The sequence below is a fragment of the Micromys minutus genome (assembly GCF_963924665.1).
Source record: "Micromys minutus genome assembly, chromosome: 7".
Taxonomy (NCBI): Eukaryota; Metazoa; Chordata; class Mammalia; order Rodentia; family Muridae; genus Micromys; species Micromys minutus.
Window position 1 is genome coordinate 71,266,599 of NC_137976.1, and position 19,638 is coordinate 71,286,236.

The 19,638-nt window shown below is 42.0% G+C and overlaps 1 protein-coding gene across 6 annotated transcripts in view; it reads right to left on the reverse strand.

The window, feature by feature from the left end:
- Positions 1 to 2,642: 2,642 nt before the first annotated feature.
- Positions 2,643 to 19,638, reverse strand: part of KLHL24 (kelch like family member 24) — a 34,258-nt gene continuing 17,262 nt past the window's right edge. For all 6 annotated transcript variants that reach the window (XM_080919295.1, XM_080919297.1, XM_080919296.1 and 3 more), the window contains 5 exons: positions 15,353 to 15,537; positions 14,203 to 14,321; positions 12,439 to 12,627; positions 11,155 to 11,343; positions 2,643 to 8,713 (listed from right to left, as the gene is read on the reverse strand). In XM_080919295.1, the coding sequence (XP_080775421.1) occupies positions 8,513 to 8,713; positions 11,155 to 11,343; positions 12,439 to 12,627; positions 14,203 to 14,321; positions 15,353 to 15,537 (883 nt within the window). In that variant the 3' untranslated portion in view covers positions 2,643 to 8,512. The remainder of the gene's footprint in view (positions 8,714 to 11,154; positions 11,344 to 12,438; positions 12,628 to 14,202; positions 14,322 to 15,352; positions 15,538 to 19,638) is intronic.

Consider the following 19,638-nt stretch of genomic DNA (forward strand, 5'->3'; position numbering starts at 1 on the left):
CACAAGCCTTTTCTGCATCAATCGAGATGACCTGTCCTTGCTCTCAAGTTTTGACCGTAGAGACTTTAAGTGTCTTTCCGCATGTGTCCTGGTTCCTTTGCCTCTCCTTTTATCCTAAGGTCATGTCTTTGGTGTGAAATGTGGTTTTTGGATGCAGAAAAAAGGAGAGACCTCTGTTTTATGATCCAACGTGCTAATCTTATGTCTTTTTCCCAATTCAAGACAAGGTAACCTTGGCTGATCTGGAACTCACTCTGTAGACCAGACTGGCCTTGAGCTCAGAGATCTGCCTGCCTCTGCTTCCCAAGGGCTGGGATCAAAGGCCAAACCACCACTGCCAGGCATCTTATTTCTATATTGACTGGAGAACTGAGACCTTAGATAATCGGAAGCATTACTGAATTATTGTCCTGTAGTTTTGCTGATTTTGTAGTGTTTGGTATTTTCCTAAGTCTTCCCAACAAAGCCCAGAAATATACAAATAAAATTGTAGCACGGATCAGACATGACAGCTAGACAACATTCCACCCAACACTTCACTCACAGAGATCCTCCTGCCTCTGCCTCCTGAGTGCTGGACTGAAGGTGTGCACCACCACTCCCTGCTACATGTTTTTTTCTTTTTAGGAAGACAGGGCTTCATCAGGTAACTCTGGCTGGTCTGGAACTGACTATGTACACCAGGCTGGTCTTGAAGTCAGAAATCTGCCTGGCTCTGCTTCTGGGTGCTGGGATTAAAGTTGTGTGCCTCCACACTCAGCTCTTGTTGGAAACAAGACTTAATTACTTAGACTTAATAGTCTGGGTAGTTTATACAGAATAAATTGCAAGTCTTACTGCGCTGATAGCTTTACGGAGGTTGAAGACATGCACTAGTGATCCATCGGCCCTGTGGGGGAGGGGATCTGCCTTGATTGTAGCATAGATGGCCTCGTGGTGGGGAATGCACAAGGGAAAGATCACAAAATGCCAGGTGAATCGTCGAAAGCTAAGTGTCAACCTGTTCTTGTAAGAACTCACCTATTCAATCCCCTATAGGGATAGCGATATATAATTATCGGCCTTTCTCTAGATTTTATTTTTTAAAAAGGACTCAAAACTTAATTTTTAAAAATTGCTGGTCTGGAGAGATGGCTCAGTGGTTAAGAGCACTGACTGCTCTTCCAGAGGTCCCAAGTTCAAATCCCAGCAACCACATGGTGGCTCACAACCATCTTAATGGAATCCAACACCTTCTTCTGGCGTATCTGAAGACAGCAATGGTGTACTCATATACATAAAACATATCAATCTTTTAAAAAAATCACCTTTGTTACAACTTGGAAATTTTAAGAAAGCTTCTTTTACTATATCCAAAAAGTTAATATGTAAGTACAGAAGAGAAAACAAACTTGAAAAACATTAAAAAAGTAAAAACCATCTTTCCACAAGGCTGCTAAGAGGAGGCATATCCTGGGAAAGCAGTGTCATGTTATTAAGGTGCTTGAATCATATGGATTCTGATCTAGCCTCCACTTAGGACCTGAAGAGGAGTTAACAGCCCATCCACGAACAAGTCTTCTCAACTCCCAATTCTGTACACTGTACACTGGAGATTTTTTTTTATTATCGTTAGTGGTCTTTGATTTCCCACATGGACTACCATTTTCTCCTTTGTCCCCATAAGAGTGAATCTAACCTTTCAAACAGAGCATGCTTTTGCGACAACCTCTGATAGTTGAAATCACTGGTTCATATTTCTTGTTTGTTCTTAAGATGGGGTTTCAGTGTGTAGCCATGGATGGCTGTAAGCTAGATATATAAAGTAGGTTAGCCTTGAATTTAGAGATTCACCTGCCTTTGCCTCCCCAGTGAGATTAAAGGCCTGTACAGTCATACTCCAGGACACTGGACTTTTCATGACAGTGCCTCAAGAATGGAAAATGTGCCCAGTTATCACAATAGATAAGAGGCCAAATGATCTCAAAGAAACCAGGCAGGATTCTATCCACAAAGCGGCTGGTCCATACATACAGTTCATAAAACTGGGATAGCAATTTACTTTTGAGAAGGAGCCAGCGAACAGAACCGTTTACAAATTTCCTTTAGTACGAACGTGTATGCCAAATAGATAGAACCTCCCCCATGAACAAGATCCTCATGGCTTCAGACAGTAAAGCAGAGAAAAACAGGAACAGACTAGAAGCCTTAATTTTTGAAATCTTGTACCTCTCTAGGGCTGAGGTCTATAGTTCCTGGCACATTCATGGCAGTTTACCGCTGTAACTTAAGCTCCAGAAGACCCAATACCTATTTCTGCCCTCCATGGGCACTAGGTGACTCTTAAAGAAACCTCACTCATACCCTTGGGTGTGTCTGTGTCCTGCCTCCTGAGTGCCTTTCTAAGTGGTATTAACTCGCCTTTATTAGCCCTTTGTTCAGTTCCATCTTAACAGCACTACCGCAGGGGCCATCTCCACACACCAGCGTTAGTATTCTTGTTGGCCACCTCTCCTTTCAAGTCAGTAGTTCAGTTTCTTGTTAATGTTCTGAGTCATTTTACAGTTATTCTAGTAAATCTAAACATCTGATTTTTCCCCCTTGTCCCCTTTTATACAATTATTTAGGAATATTAAAAAAAAAAAACTTAAAACTCATTTTTGGTAAACAAAATTTAATGTAACCATATAGTCAAGTATGTTTAAAAGACATTAGATACAAGATTTAAAACTATGGAAAAGTGCATCAGACAGAAACATAAGCATTGCTGCATTACAGCTGAAGAGAACAAGGATGTGGAAAACCTTCCACCGTGAAGACTCAAACTCTAGCAATGGGTGTACGGCAGACACAGGAAAGCAGATACACTGGCTTGGTTCTGAATGCCTTACCTCGGACAGCTCTGGAGACTTCCACACTGCCGGGGGGGGGGGGGGGGGGCGGGAAGGAAGACCAAAGCCCAGAGCAGAATTAACTACTGATACATGACAAACAGAAACGACCACACACTTTTTTCACTATTTCAAATGACCTTTATGAGAGCTTAATGGGTATTTGTCTGAGTATTTTACAAAGCACCTAGGTACCAAACGTTAAAAATGTAAAACTCCACGCAACCACCTCATTTAACATCTTTCTGCCAAGCAGCTAGCTGGTATTCACAAAAGCCTTCCAGGACAGCGGGGAGTGCTGGCTCCAGCCCACAACCCTAGTACTAATGGGCAGAGGCAGTAGGATTGCCACTAGCTCAAGGTCAACCTGGCCAGAAACGGAGTTGCAGGTTAGCCAGGGCTACATTCAGTCAACCAACTGAACAACCAACCAACCCACCCACCCACCCAGCCCACAGACAGAGAGACCCATGCAGCCAAGCATGGTGGCACGTGGTGTCATTCAAGCACTTGGGAAGACACAGAATGACTGGAGGAGTTCGAGATCATTTTCAGCAAAACAGAGTTCTAGGCCAGCCTGGGCTACATGTGACCCTGACTCATCTAGGCCAGCCTGGAGTATGTATGATCCTGACTCAAAAGGTAAAACAAAACCAGACCATTAAAAACCAATATTGAGGTTTATTAGACTGAAATGGCACTGGGGAGTTTAAGGCACAAACATTAAAACAAAACTTCTTTGGGACAATATATAAAGTTATGACTTCACTTTCTGTTATGATCACCTTTAGTACTATATAAGCTTAACATTTAAGGCAATCACACAAATATAAAAGGTGCATATACAATATTTTAATAATACTTATTTTTATGTGTATGTTTTGCCTGTACTACGACAGTTTGCATGTAACGTATGTGCACCATGTGGGCCTGTGGAAGCAAGAGGGGGTTAGAACCCCCGTAACTAGAGCACGTTAGCCACAGTGAAGGTGCTTGGAACCCAGCCCAGATCCGCTGCTAGAGCGGCTTGCTCCTAACTGCTGAACATCTCTCCAACCCGCTTACAAATAAAACACTTTAAAATACTTGGAGACATGTCTGGTATGATTAGTTACACTCCTGGAAGAGTTGTTTGATGCCTAGCACTGGATGTGGTAGTAAGCACACTTAGCTAGTCAAACCCACTGCATTTGGTCAGCCAAATTGCTTCGTTCTGGTTCCATGGACTGGTGTATTTTCATGGTTGTTATGTGGTTTGGGGAATTATTTACCTAACATAGTAATGGGTGAAGGGGCTGGAGAGATGGCTCTGTGGCGAGGAGCACCGACTGCTTTTCCAGAGGTCCTGAGTTCAATTCCCAGCAACCACATGGTGGCTCACGACCATCTGTAATGAGATCTGGTGCCCTCCTCTGGTGTGTCTGAGGACAGCGACAGTGTATTTATATATAAATGAATAAATAAGTCTTTTAAAAAATGGGTAAAATGATGTCATTCTAGCTTTCTACATAATATCAATTAACTCCATTATCGTTTTTCACATGGGATTTCACATAGCCAACTCTGACCTCAAACTGGCTCTGTTGCCATGGAGGTCCTGGAACTTTCCTGATCTTTTAGCCCTACCTCCCAGGGGCTGGAGTTATAGACATTGCCACCACACTCAGCTATGTACCACTAACTCTCACAAGACTAAATCCTTTTAACTAGTAATGTCTTGGGTTGACTATGAGGCAGTCCACAGGAAGCTTCTGGACATCATCTTATTCCTTGGCACCACATGAAGTCTGTAGGATGTATCCTTTTCCCATGCAAACCTGCAGACATTAAAGGCACACGCAAACAACTCAACTCCCTTTCTCTCTTCGTATATGGGCTCCGAGTGATTTTAAAGAAATCAGTCAGATCGGGAGAAAGCAGCACACCCCTGGTTTGGACACTGACAAAAGTAGAAAACCCACCTTTGTCTTTCCTGAGTTTCAAAATGGGAGTCTGACAGCAGACGCAGAAACAATTCATATTCACCAGGAGAATGTGTCTGTTCAGAAAGCAGTGACACCCTCCCGGCAGAATGGATGTTCAACCACTGGTGTGTGTCAAGTTTCTGAAACATTTTAGTCTAGAGCCATCAGCTGAATGGTATCTAAGTGAAAGCACTTTGCACATCCCGATGGGCTACACAGACAAGCTAATGCCTTCCCTGAGCATTTGCGTCTTTTTAAACCTGATTCAAATGGAGTAAACACCTGGATCCCCATCATCTAAGAAAAGCGGCTACCGAAAACCCAGTTCCTGTCTGTTAGTCAAGTCAGTGTGGGGACAGTACAATAGAAAGGGAGGAAGTCAGGCCACCTTGTGGAGCGTGTGGAGAAGACTTGGAGGAGGCTTAATATGGAACACGCACACAAAAACCAACTCTTCCACAAAACATACGTCCTTCCGTCCTTTCCAACTGAAGAGCCACAAATGATGTCTGCAAACTTCTCTCCAGGGCTGCTTTCTGACCTTGTAACGAGCTGTCTCACAGATGCACAGATTCTTATGACCAGATCTCTCTGCACTTTCAGATGAAATGATTATGGTGGAAAACTGGTGCCGGCCTCCACGTCTAACTGCAGCTCTCAGAAGGCAAAGAACTGCCAAGGGTGTGAGGCGAGCACAGGCTACAGAGATCCTGTCTCAACTATAGAGTACTCTAGAAATGTTCAAATTCAGTCTTCTACAACTGAATTGTATATGAGCAACTTACTTTATATATATTTCTGATAGTTAAGCTGCAAAAGTCACTGGGTGTTTGTGGTATATGTACACAACCATACTATCTACATATAAACACACACATACTAACTTAGAGGCTCATATAAACATCTGCCCATTATGGGATGACAGAAGGAAGATAGTCTGACTCCAGATGGTTGCTATATCCCTTTAATACACTAATTACACCCTAAGCTATCTTTCTTAAAATAGGGCTTACTACAATTATTTACCAAGAATTAGCAAAGATAAGAAATTAAAGGAAGTTAAAATCTCAACTGGGTAGTTTAAAAAGTTAAGTACTTTCAGGTACTTTCTGGTGACTTTGTAATGTAATTTACAACATAAAGAAAACATATTTTGTTTACAAAAATTATGATTTTCAGGATTCTTTTTCTAATTTACTACAATAAACATGAGGATATATGAAAGATAAACATTACAAGATACAAGTAGATAATATTTTTACAACAGACAAAAATACTAAAATGCAAATTTACTCTGACCAAGTCTTTTATATGGTATTTATGAATGGACAAGATCTTACAAATACACACGAAAATATCAATTATCATTTATAGAATCCTAAGCATTTATAAAACACCTTTCACACACTTTACTGTTAAGAATTTCTGAACTAAACAATTTCCATTTTCTAACAAAAGTATAATGAAGATACTTACTGTGAAACTGCAGTACAAACACCCTCGGTTGTACATTTCTGTTTCTCAGCTGACAGATGAATGTTTTCTGAAGGCCTTCTATAGCTACATTGTATCAATTGTATCACTTAAAATTTATGACTTGAAAACAATTTCCTAAGTGTATTTTTTTTTTTAGCATTTTTCTCAGAATTTGGATTCCAATTAAGAACGACTCTTAAAAAATGTTTGTATTATCCTAAGCTGAGGAAGAAGTTGTTTGCCAATGCTAGGCTTTCGATGATTGCCTAAACTGAACAGAAATCTACTGACACTGCTGTCATCGACAAGGAGTATGTTACAGTGAGACTAGGAAGTTACACAGCAAGCCACTGGCTGAATCCCAGGGGGTTGTAAATCATTATCTGACCACAGAAGTTAAGATAATTAGTTGTGCTAATTCCTGCTGTATTTACTTATATCTCTAAGAAAAATTTCACATTTCCCTTTAAAAACTGCTAAGCTTTATAAGATGGAGGTGAAAAACCTAGAGGGAAAACTTTAATAGAAAACTGAAAATGTTGATCAGTATTTTATACAAATAAAAGAGCTCTCCCAAATAAGAGGTTTCTCTTTGAAGACCAGAAGTGCTGCTGGTCAGAGTTAAAAACACATGGCCCCACTGAGAAGTGACCTCTGCTATAGGATATTAAGGAGCCATCAACATTCCTAGGCTGATAACTGCTTACAAGGAAGCAGACAGAACTAGCAAAGCATCACACTAGTAAGGTCAAACTCTGCCAGGCTGGGAAGGGAGCACGCCTGTTCTTGTTTTCCTTACAGCACTATTACAAAATGCATATTTGTCTGAAGATATATTTCTTTTGTATACACGTGTGCCTGTGTGAATTTATGTGCACCACATGTTTGTGATGCCCAGGGAGGCCAGAAGGTGTTAAGATTCCCTGGAACTAGAACTAGAGAAATTTGTGAGCTTCCTGATAAGGGTGAGAACCAAATCTGGGCTCTGTGTGAGAGCAGTAAGTGTTCTTAAACAGAACCATCTCTTCAGCCCATTTGGTTTCTTTTGATGCACCTTCCAGATCCTGGATACAGGTTCGCGGTACCATGCGTGGGTACACGCCTGGCTCTGTAAGAGGGGTTTTAACTCCTATGTTAGTTTAAAGGGAAGAACTTCTTTAGTGGACATCTTTTAGATGATTCATTAAATACCCTGAGAACCAAAGTGGATCACATTTTTTTTCTTCAATAGTATTTTAATATTTCCTTAGGGATTAATGCATAATTTAAATTTATTTACTTTTTTATCACCTACATAAGCTCACATAAAGTATTTATTATCAGAGAACAATATGGTGTTTTATAGTAGCTGAATTGTCATTACACTTTTACAATTAGAAAAAAACAAACAAAACCCCAAAAAGCCTTCAATAAAATGAACCAGTATGGATAAAGTCAGTGACAGATATTTAAAACTCATTTCCTGGGGCTGGAGAGATGGCTTGGTGGTTAAGAGCACTGTCTGTTCTTCCAAAGGACTGTGGTTCAATTTCCAGCACCCACACGGCAGTTCACAACTGTCTGTAACTCCAGTTTCAAGGATCTGATCCCCTTCCACCAATGCACGTAAAATTGTTAAAATGAACCAACAAACAAACTCATTTCTTCCCCTCACAATGAATTCTAAGCATTCCTAACACCAGGCAATTTAACCTGAACCAAGCTGCAGTCATGCAACAGTCTCTATATAATGGACAAAGAAAGAACACGGTCCCGAAGGATGGTTCACAGATCCCTAGGAAGCTCACACTGGGCGGGCGTTACCGCCTACCCCACATGGTTTTTCAAGAATGCAAAAGTATTATCCTAGGCCAAATTATTACTTTTTTTTTTTAATAGAAAGACAAAGTCTTATTATGTGGCCCTCGCTGGCCTAGAACATTTTATGTAGACCAGGCTGGGTTCAGAAGTATAGCAATCTGCCTTCTGGGTGCTGGGATAAAGGTGAACACTGGCTTCACTGTAATCAACCTTCCCACCCCCACTACAGTAAAGGATTGATATCTGACAGCTTGAAATATTGGCGTTTTGGGTCAGAAAGGCATCAGGATTATTTATTTCTTTTTACATATGGCACGAAGGAGTTGTGTTCTCACGTGGTAGTTTCACAAACTTTCATCTTGGGCTGGCGCTGGCTTCCTGTGTGAGGTATGCTGGGTTTAGTCAGAGCTTAAAGCACTTCTCACTGTATCTGTGAATAGTCACACAGCCGTGATAGGACACTGGTCTGGGCATTGCCGCCACTCCCGTGATGATACTGGTCGCAGGATCGTAACAGAGAATAGTATCTGTGGCTTCTCCATTTTCCCGTCTTCCACCCAGGATATAGATTTTACCATTACAAACAGACATACCACAGTTTTCCTGTTTGACCAAATATATAAAAAACAAAGAACCCCAATTAACCATTGAAGATGAAGGATTTGACAATTAACTGAAAAGACACGCACATGCTTTAACAGGGTACACAAAAGGGAGAGGTCTGCTGGTAAGGGAGGCCGAGCTGTGATGGGTACCACAGACTGACAAGGCTTTAATTCCAGTTTAGGAAATAGCCATTTAAAAACCAGGGCAGGAGCTGGAGAAGGCACTGTGCTTAAGAGCATCTGCTGTTTCTCCAGAAGCCCCAAGTTCAGTTCCCAGTAACCACACTGTGCACTTCAACTGCCGGTGGCTCCAGCTCCGGGCAGTCTGATGCCTTTTCTGGTCTCCAAAAACACCCGCATACACGTGGCATCCATTTACACAGACCCATAAATAAAAATAAAATCTAAAAGAAAACAAGCAAAAAAAAAAACCAATGCGGGGCATGGTAGGGCTTAGTGGGTAAGACTGCTTGCTGCTACTCCAGAGGCCCACACTCAGTTCCCAGGGGCCATTCTAGTGGATCCAACACTCTTCTGGTATCTGGGGGCACTTACATACATAGAATACATACACACACGTAACGTACACATGCTCGCCCACGCGTACGCGCGTGCGTGCGCGCGCGCACACACACACACACACACACACACACACACACACACACACACACACACACACACACAGAGGTAGGGAGACTGATGTCTGAGTCTGAGCCCAGCCTGGTTTACGGAGTGAGTTCCAGGACAGCCAGGGCTATTACACAGAGAGATCCTGTCATGGGGCGGAGGAAGGGAGAGGGAGAGAGAACAAAGCAGAGATGGGACATCAGAAGGTCTAGAAGGGAGCGGTGAGCTTCAGGAGGCTTCCCGTTAAGGGGACATAAGGACATTTGTGGGAAATAACCGGTAGCAGACTGATTTAGAGCTGTACCAGTTAGAGGACAGCTCTCTAAGGGCAGCTTCAGTGTGTGCACTTCTCTTTTCTAGAGACAGTGAAAAAAGCCTAGTTAGGGATTCTGGGACGTCAAGACAGAGACAGCATGAAAGAAGCAGGCAGCTTCCTCGGTAAGTCTGAAACCTTGGCACAGCAGGTGGCAAGGCCACACAGCAGGTGGAAATGGGCATCAATTGTGAGCAACAAATGAATTAACTCAGAAATAAACTAGAGCTAAGTCATACTTAGTCATACTAAGTCATTTAAAAACTTAGAGGAAGAAAGATAAGAAACTAAGACACAAATGAAGAAGTGACTACTAGTGACTTTTAAGGATTTGTCTTTGGAGACTGGGCATGCAGAACTGAGGAGGGTGAGGAAACAGACCTGTGAGTTCCGTGCCGGCCAGGACTAGAGTGAGACCCTGTGTGAAAAAGGAAGAGGAGGAGGAAGAAGAGAAGGAGAAAAAAGAAAAGAAGGAAGGCAAGCAAAAATCTAGCCAACTAATCAAACTAAGAAAGACAAAATACAGCCAATTAGTTAAAGAAAGAAAGAAAGGTAGAGAGAGAGACAGAGAGAAAGAGAGAAAGGGAGGTAAGAAGGAAGGGAGGGAGGAAGAAAGAACAAAGAGGAGAAAGTAGGGAAGGAAAGATGGACGGATGGATGGGTGGGTGGATAGATGGATGGGAGGAAGGAATACATCTTGGGAGAGCAGGCTCGAAAGACGGCTGGCTCACTGGTTAAGAACGCTTCCTTCACTCGCAGAGGACTGGAGTTTGGTTCCCAGCACCCCCATCAAGTGCCTGACAACCACCTATAACTGAAACTACAAGGCCCTGGGCCATCTTCGGGTCTCTGGGCACTCACATTCCTGTGCACACACTGACAAGTGCACTCAACTGCGCCCTCTCCCTCTACATCACCTTCACAGATATGAGGAGAGACAAAATTCCAGCATTTGGGTAATAAAAGGAGGGCGAGCAAAGCCAAGTTGGGAGTCTTTGAAACAGCAGATAGAGGGGGTGGAACAACAGGTACAATGTGTGGATGAATGAAGTCGGAACACGACCATTTCCTTTGTAACAAAACAACTAATAAGACTATAAACAGAGACATGTTCTCCTCTTCTGAGAATATGAAAGAGAAAGGACAGGAAGACTGCAATGAAATTCTAAAAAAAGGGAAGGTTGAATTTTTTTTAAATCAAAAGCCTAAATACAATGGATACTTCCTGTTGGGTTGAGAAGAAAGTTAGTTTGCTAAAGCAAGTCCTTAGGGGCAGAGCATGTAGTTCAGTGTAGAGCGCTTATCTAGTGTTCATGAGGCTCCAGACCCCCCAATGTCAGCACCACAAAAACATACAAAAAAAAAAAAAAAAAAAAAAAAAAAAAAAAGAATTTAAAGAAAAAAATAGAAACAACTCCTTGGGAGGAAATTTTTAAAATTCTAGTACATAACCGCATCACTGTCCCCCTGGTCCTTCTGCTGGCTCTCCGAGCTCTTACCTGCCGGCTGAATGTGTTTTGTACATGCATCCAGTAGTCTTCCACGGGATCGTAACAATATACCGCCTTGGTCAGTCCGCCAGCAACGTAGATGAGGTTGTTTAGAGAGACGGCCGTGATGCACCTCTTGGCAATGGGGATAGCTGCACGAAGTAGCCAAGAATTGGTTTCTGGGTCATAAGACTGGACCTAATAATACAGAAAAATATGGAGTAAAATGCCTAAATAAGTATGTAAATTTGCATTTTAAAATTTATCAATATACAGAAACATGGTTAAAAATTAAATCCCGTCAATTCACAGGTTATTCGCTAATTTATTACCATCAAATAGAAGATAGTAACGGAATACACACAGATTTTTTCCCAAAAGGAATGGCCTCCAGGTTGATTTATGTACGCGAAAATCAAGTCTTAAGTTTCTCTGAAATTGCTTTATGTAAATTAATCAAGTCTCAATCTGAATACAATTTCTTTATGCTTTGAGGGTCCTTGTCTCAAAGACAGAAGGCAAACTCCATTTAGTGCACTTTCAATCAGCCTAAGTTCTCAATGAACTCTAAACAGTAACCGTACGCGCTGCCACAGCGCTCATGCGAGCTACCACAGGACAACGCGCAGAGCTGCTGCTCTCCTATGATCAGGGGATCTGGGGACTTAGCCCAGATCAACCAGGCTTGGTGGTCAGCACCTTTACCTACTGCGCAACTCACTGGTGCCGTAACAGCTGATGATGATTAACATTTCAGTAGAAAAATAGATTGATCTGAAATCTCATTATCACCACTCAGCCAGTTAGCCGTCGGATGCTCGTCCCTACAACGGACAGGATGTCTGCTGCAGTGCCAGGATGGTACACGCTCTGTCCCGAGGTGGATGGACTGCAGCTACTTTGGGCCATCTTATATTCACACTATCGAGGTAACCCCCCCCCCCTTTTGTTCCTTTCAAAGGTTTAAAGAAAATGACCTGGTTAGAAACGGTAGAATTAACTAGTGCCTTAACCTTTGCTCATTAATTTTCTGTGATGCATGTAAATTTAAATCCTGTAGATGACAGCAGAGTTTAATCCTGAGATTAGCGCATTTCACAAAGGTTTAATCCTATTTGTTACACATAGAAAATTATTGGCTACATTATGGCATCACTGTGGAATTGAATGCTTTTCCCTCAAAAAACCAGAATACCAGACACTTTTAAAAGACCCCTCACACTTGGTGACCTGGCCACCTGTCTATGTAATGGAGAGTACCTGTGTCCCCTGCTGTGTAAGCACAGGGCTCACCTTATCAGAACAAGTGTTGTCGTCTGGCCCTCCACCAATGACAAACAATTTCCCTATGCAGCTTGTCACTGCCGGAGAGCTCACGGCTTCCTTAAGTGGAGCAACTTCTGTCCAGCGATTTGAAAAGGAATCGTAACACTCGACACTGCTCAGTCTGTTCTGCCCATCATAGCCGCCAACAACGTACACCTACATGTGAAATACAGGAAAGGATCTTCATTAGCAAGTCTAAATGTTTATCTGCAGTTAAAATAAATGAGAGGACCGCTCTCACCCAAGGTCTTGGCCGCTAGAATTGCAGTGTATTAGCTGTTTTCGGAGTCTGTTTAATTTCTTGGCACCCGACTACCACCATTACAGAGCCTTTTCTGTTGTTTCCTTCAGTGTCATTTTAGTCCCACAAGCATACTGTGTGTTTGTTTTCCCTACTGCGCATCTGTGCTATGTCTAAAATGACCTTTTCCCTTTCCATCCCCTTTAAAGAACAAGTCTTTACCATAACTATGGAAATAAGGTTTTTCATGTTTCACTCACTCGGCAATGAGCTCTTTGGTTAAAAAGTAACAGAGCTGTGTAGGTGTGACACCAGGTAAGGGTCAGCAGTGTGACCTACAGCAGCTAGAAATGTACGAGACCCAGTGAGCCCAGAGAGCTTTCTCAACACTCCCATGAACAACGGTCAGGCAATAACGTTACAGGACGGCTGAAACGCTAAGCATGACATGAGTAATGGCTTACATGTGGACCCGTCCCTTGTGTATCGTGGGGTGTATCAGAAAGTTTTACTAATCAAGATTTCATTTCATGAACAAGATAAATTAAATTCTTCTTGCCACATGTAATTAACTGTGAAGTCCAGTGGGTCTCCCAAAGGATTTCTCACTCCTGCCCTTCCTCGTTTTCTACCATTACCATCTATCCAAGGCTCTGCATCATTTCCTAGTTCCCCAAACCACATGCCAACCTTCCGAAAACATCACCGGTCTTTAACAGATCATCAAAAATGCTTAAGAGTGGGGCTTAACTTCACACTTCTGTGATTCAAGCCTGTCTACAGTTTACCTCTGTGTACCTGGGGGCACCCACAGTAGCCAGCGCCATTTCTATCACACACTGCACCTTTCATGTGCCAGGTCATCTTGTCTCAGAATAGAAAAGAAAGTGAGCTTGTGGCCCATCAGTCGGGAGCTCTTGCTGCTCTTACAACCGACCCAGGCTCCATTTCCAGCTGCCAGATCCAGGGGATCTGACACCATTTTCTGGCCTTCAAGGGCACACATACCTGAATATACACAACACAGAACACATGCCACCACAACTACCACCCCAACACACACAGAAAGTAAACAAAACATGGAGAGTTTATCTTAGCTTTATACCCTCTTTTGCACAATTAAAGAGGGCGAAATAATACCACTTGAGATAAACATTTTTTTTTTTTTTCTGCTTAGATTGCCAAAGCCAGTAAAAGGGAAAAAGTGGTGTGGCCTGGTTTTGTAATCTGATATAATGCCTTTCTAGTTCTTAAGCATTTGGATTCCAATGTGTGAGAAATGTGCTGTACTGCTACAAATGAGAAATTGGAGAACAGAATACCTATTCAAAAAACACAGTGTTACATTGTTTATGTCTTCAGTTTATCTTGGTTAGTAAAGGAAGGAAATACCATTTGAAGCCAAAATACCCAGAGGAAATGCAAGATGCAGCTGTGGCATTTCTTTTGGACATTTTCCAGCAGAAGTAATAAAAAGCCTTTTCTCTTACTTTACCAAGAAGGACAGCCATTTTGTGACGCCATCTGCCTTTATTTAGAGAAGCAACTCTGATCCAGATATTTAACTGTGAGTTATAAATCCAGACATCACGGCTGTTGATTCTTCCACCTTCAAATGCAAAACAACGCACACGTGGTAATGTCACTAAATACAAGAGGTCTACGCTGCTAACACAGGTAACGAAGCAGAATTTACCCATTCAATTCAACAAGCTCTGAATTTGCTCAATGAATAGAGGAAGAACCGTCTATAATAGAAAGTTACAACTCTTACCCTGAGAAATAATGACTATACCTCCAGAACAATAAGACACAGTGGATGAGTTTTACAACCCAGGCATTGGATAACTATAAATAGGATGACTCTAAAGATGCAGTAAAAACCACAGAAAATCAGGTCTATGTCGTACAATCATTCACTGGGTAGTAAAAGAATAATTTGCAATAATCTGTTGTCAATCAACAGGCTTCAAAGCACAAATACTAGCTATACTTTTTGAAAAATCTATCATTTTGTTTGACTTTTAGGATTTCGTCATGCTCAAGTCAGTAATTTTATAGATATATTCTAATTGATAAACAACTTGGGGAAAGAGTTTCAGAAAACAAGCAACTTAAACATGTTTAACTGTAGGAATACTTCTAATTTTACACTTTACAGTGATTCTTTTAAAAAAGAAAAAAGAGAAGTCATAACTCTAACTTTAAGCTAGCGAGGTGACTCAGCGATCAGACCAGCTGCTGCTCTTTCAGGTGGTCTGAATGGACCCCCCACCCAGCACCTCCACGGCAGCTTGTAACTGCTACAACTCCAACTCCAGGAGATCTAGAGATGTCTTTTGGCTTCTGCAGGCACTTCTATGTTCTCCTATGTACACACACACACACACACACACACACACACACACGCACAGTTAAAATGCATATACTCTAAGCATATACAAAATATCATGACCAAAACCATTTTTTGGTTGAACTTTTATAAGTAATTCTTGATTTCAAGGGCAAAAGGTCTTTTTAGTTTTGTTTTATAAACCTGTTGACCTGAAATAATTCATTTTACATTCAGTACGACATTACTTTAAAACAATCCATCTGGTTCCCAATTAAAAGTCATAGCTACTGTAGTACTGTATTTACCTGAAACAAGAATGTCATTCCTCAGTGCACAGACTGCATACTCTGACTTGGTAAATTCTGGAAGCTTGGCCAAGGACTTCCACTCTCCTGTTACTGGATCATAGCACTCAGTGTATGGAAGATTAAATCCTCCAACTCGTTCACAGCCTCCAACCACAACTATCACCTCTGAGTAGCCAGTAGACCTAAAATAATTATTGTTAAGAACACACAATTAATAGTTAAGTGATACATTAAAATATAACCAAGACTGTTCAAAGCCCTAGCACCATGACAGGCAATTATGTTTGTCCTTGCAGGTGTGCTGAACAGCACAGGCTGCCAGAGGTTTACTTTGAGATCATTCATTAGTGATAGCATTATGCCACAGAAAATATATACAAAGAATTTTCTTTTAAGTTGTTTTAGGTTTACATGTATGAGTATTATGCCTGCATGGATGTATGTGTACCATGCATGTGCTTGGTTCCCACACAGGTCAAAGAATGGCATTGGATACTGGATACCCTGGAACTAGAGTTAGGGGTGGCTATGAATCACATGTGAGTGCTGGGAACCCATCCCTGGTCCTTTGCAAGAGTATCAAGTGTTCTTGACCAGTTTCCAGCACAGCTTTATCATCATGATCCTCCTGTCTCAGCCTGAGAATGCAAGTGATTACAGACACCAAAGCTGGCTTTTCTGGTTTAGATACAGGGTCTCTTTATGAGCTCTGACTAGCTGGGAACTCACTATGTAGACCAGACTGTCCTGGAACACAGACCTGCTAGTCTCTGCCTCCTGAATGCTGAGATTAAAGACAAGGGATAACACCCTGGCATTTAAAAAAAACCTGTAAAACCTTTTTAAGTGTTCTGCTTTTTTCAGGATCTGAAACATGGTCACTGGGCTTTCAAGACAAGAACTCTATCACTTTTCATCATTGCTAGTTCTAAAAGTAAATTTAGTAAATCTATGTACTTTAGAGTATTTCTTCAGAAATAAATTATTTTATTTGCAAGGTCCTCATGTCGTCCAGCTAGGGATATATGAAATCAAAAAAATTCAAAAACATCTGTAGGTCCAACCATTACAACATGCACGCATCCATTAGAAATGGAGACTGAGACTTTAAACAGATGGAAGAGTTCTCAATTTGTAAAATGTGACCTTATCAATGCGTCGTACTGTCTAAGACAGGATGGGCCAACCCAAGAAGAAACGTAAAGGAACAAAGGAGCAGAAGAATGCATCATAATCACAGCACTGAATATTTGCTCTACCCACTCAACTTACTGTCTTGGCAATACTGACTTCAACATTTCAGATTCTTTGGCAGGAAAACTTTAATGTTGGGTGAATTTCTCAAGTTGCTATTTGCTCATAGGACCCATGGAGACTTGACTATAACAACATGCTGAGCAGGCAGCTTTAACACGTTTCATCTGCTAGCTGGTCCTCCTTTCTCTTTTCTTTTTGTGTTTTGAACCCAGGGCCCTGTGCATGCTAGCCAAGCTTTTGGACACCAACCTAAATCTTTTTTTTTTTTTTTTTTTTTTGGCAACAGGGTCTCACTACTGTTGCTTAGGCTAGCCTTGAGTGGTTGACATTGTAATCCTCTGGTCTCAGCCACCAGAGCAGAACAGACATCCACAGATTAGAAGAGAAGCAAGTTAACTGGTTGCTCATAGTCAACATTAGATCTGCCCCCACAGACCATCTGACCTTATTTTCTAAACTTGGCAAAAACACAGCCGTCTGTGGGCCAGGGCTTTCCACTGGGAACCACCCCAGGCAGGCGGCTTTTATAAGGAAAACGGATGTAGTGACCAAGACTCACAATGTTTACTTGTTTAAAGTAGCAATTATCTAAAAACTACTACTGAGAACTACCGGTAGGTATGCTTAACTACAGAGACACAATGATGTACCTGTGACAGCTTTGATCTGTACGAGCATGGTAATGATTACTAGATGTCATGACGTAGAAACACACTCACCACCGAAGGAAGATGATCGTGTAAATGGATAGTAAATTCATAGATAAATGATAAAAGTACGTGTGGTGTCACGTACTTCTAATCCCTGCGTTCGGGAGGCAGGGCTACAGTGAGGCTGTTTCAAAAAAGCAACAAAAGAACGGACACAAGGTCAGACTTCCTTCTACGCATCTGTGTTCATACCCAAAGTGCTGCTCCAAAGGAAGCCATGTTAAATGCAGTACGTGAAGGGTTAAAGTGCTGGGAACAAGTGACTGGTAAGTGCGTTTCCTGAGTGAGACAATCACCACCACACCCTCCCAAGGCTCAGAGAGCTCGGCTAAGAGCTGGAGAACGGGGAAGAGTGTAACACAGCTCTATTTTCTGGACACGCCATGGCTGTAGCAATAAAGAGTACACAGCAGCTCCTCTGGTTCTCTGTAAAAGCTTGGACCCTTCAATATTTCAGCGTGGATGGAGGAGGGGCCATAAGGCTCCATCCTTCCCTGAACTGTTCTTGACATTAATGATTGTCAGGGGAGAGAAAGTCCTTTTCTTCAGTCGTATGGCTTGGGTAAGTTGGCCAAGTGTCAGGTAATACTCTCCCACACATGCTTTGAACACACAAACAGGAAAGTAGAGGAACTAGGTGGATGGTTGAGAAGTGGGGGGGTGTCAGCAGAAATGGGAGAGGGTAAGAGCTGGAAATGGGGTACTGGAGATACATGTATCTCAAGCTGTCAAGACAATAATAAACTATGAAGACAACAGGACTAGGGAAATAACGTACTTGCAGAATAAGCCCTGGGTTCTATCTCTAATACCAAGAAACAAAAGAAAGCCCTCACATCTTACAGTGTCATGAGTTCTTGCTTACAGATGAACATTAGAGAAACCGGAACTGTCATATGCAGGCTTTTCTCTTACAGCGGAAGGGGTGTGGATACCTGCTGTCCACCCAGAACGCTGCAGTGAATATTGTGATAACCTGGTGATCTTCAACCTACAGAACCAGGCTTCATCAGAATCCTACAGACTCCCAAGCACCGTTCTTAATCAACAGAACCATGAAAGAGGTTCTATGTACTTACAAGAGTTTACAACTATGCTTAACATAAACTCTTCCTCCCTAGACTCTTGTTGTGAACAGACTCTCCGTGAACAGACCCATCTTTATAGAAGAGATCACATGTACTTTGCAAAGGAGTTTTGACGTAGTCACCTTATGCTTTGTTGTGATAATTGGTGCACGGGAACTTTTTTCCAAATTTGTACTGAGCTTAAATATATCAAAAATAAACTGACTGAGGTCACAGCTCCTTGAACTAGCCTGGCTGGCTAAGTCCTTCCTGCCTCCTGCAGCTGTTTCTCTGTGGCAGGAGAGCTGGCAGGGACCCTACAACAGCATACTACTAACAGTCCCTACTGCCTAGGTCAGCCTAACATAGGGTAAGGCTTTCAGTTAACACCCTTTTGCTTATCTGTTCTCTTCCCATGTTGCCATAAAGTTGTCCTAAAATTGTCTGGCTGAAGTAGGGACTCATTTTGAGTGACCGAACAGTAATACACAAATGCAAATGCATGAGTAGCCATGTTCACGAAAAGTCTACTCATAGTTGACAAAGGACAGAAACGATCAAAATTCCCACTGAATGACCAGCGGTAAAGACAATGGGGAAAAAAGTATGAGCTAGCAATGGTGGTACTCACCTCTACGAATGCCACCATTAGAGGCAGAGGCAGGTAGAACTCTGTGAGTTCGAGGTCAGCCTGGTTAACATCTCTAACTTCCAGGACAATCAGAGATACATAGTGAGATCCTTTCTCAACAAAAATAAAACAAAGCAACAAAACCTAATTATGTCCTATCCATAAACAGAGTGCTATTCTTGCAGAGCTCAGTTCTCAACACTCCTGTCAGGCTACTCGGGTGCCTGCAACTCCATCTCTAGAAAGCCATCTCCCTCTTCCGGCCTCTCTGTGGACACTATACTTGTGTGCACGTGCGCATACGCACACACACTCATACTCTCTCACACATATCTAGGAAGCTTCTCTAGTAACAGAAAATGGGAAGATCTATATTTGGTCATACAGAACAACTTCAAACACGGTTTTACAGCTCAGTCAAACCTCCAGTACTGGCAATAAAAAAGGAACCCAAGGAACCATCAAGTGGTAAAACCAAGATAAAGAACTGTAAATGTAGTTGTGTACCATCTGTACAGAAAGGTAGGAGACATGGCTACACACACATTTCTATAAAAATAATATTTCTAAAAGAAGTTAAAAACTGGCAACAGAGATAATCATCTGAGAAGGAGCACC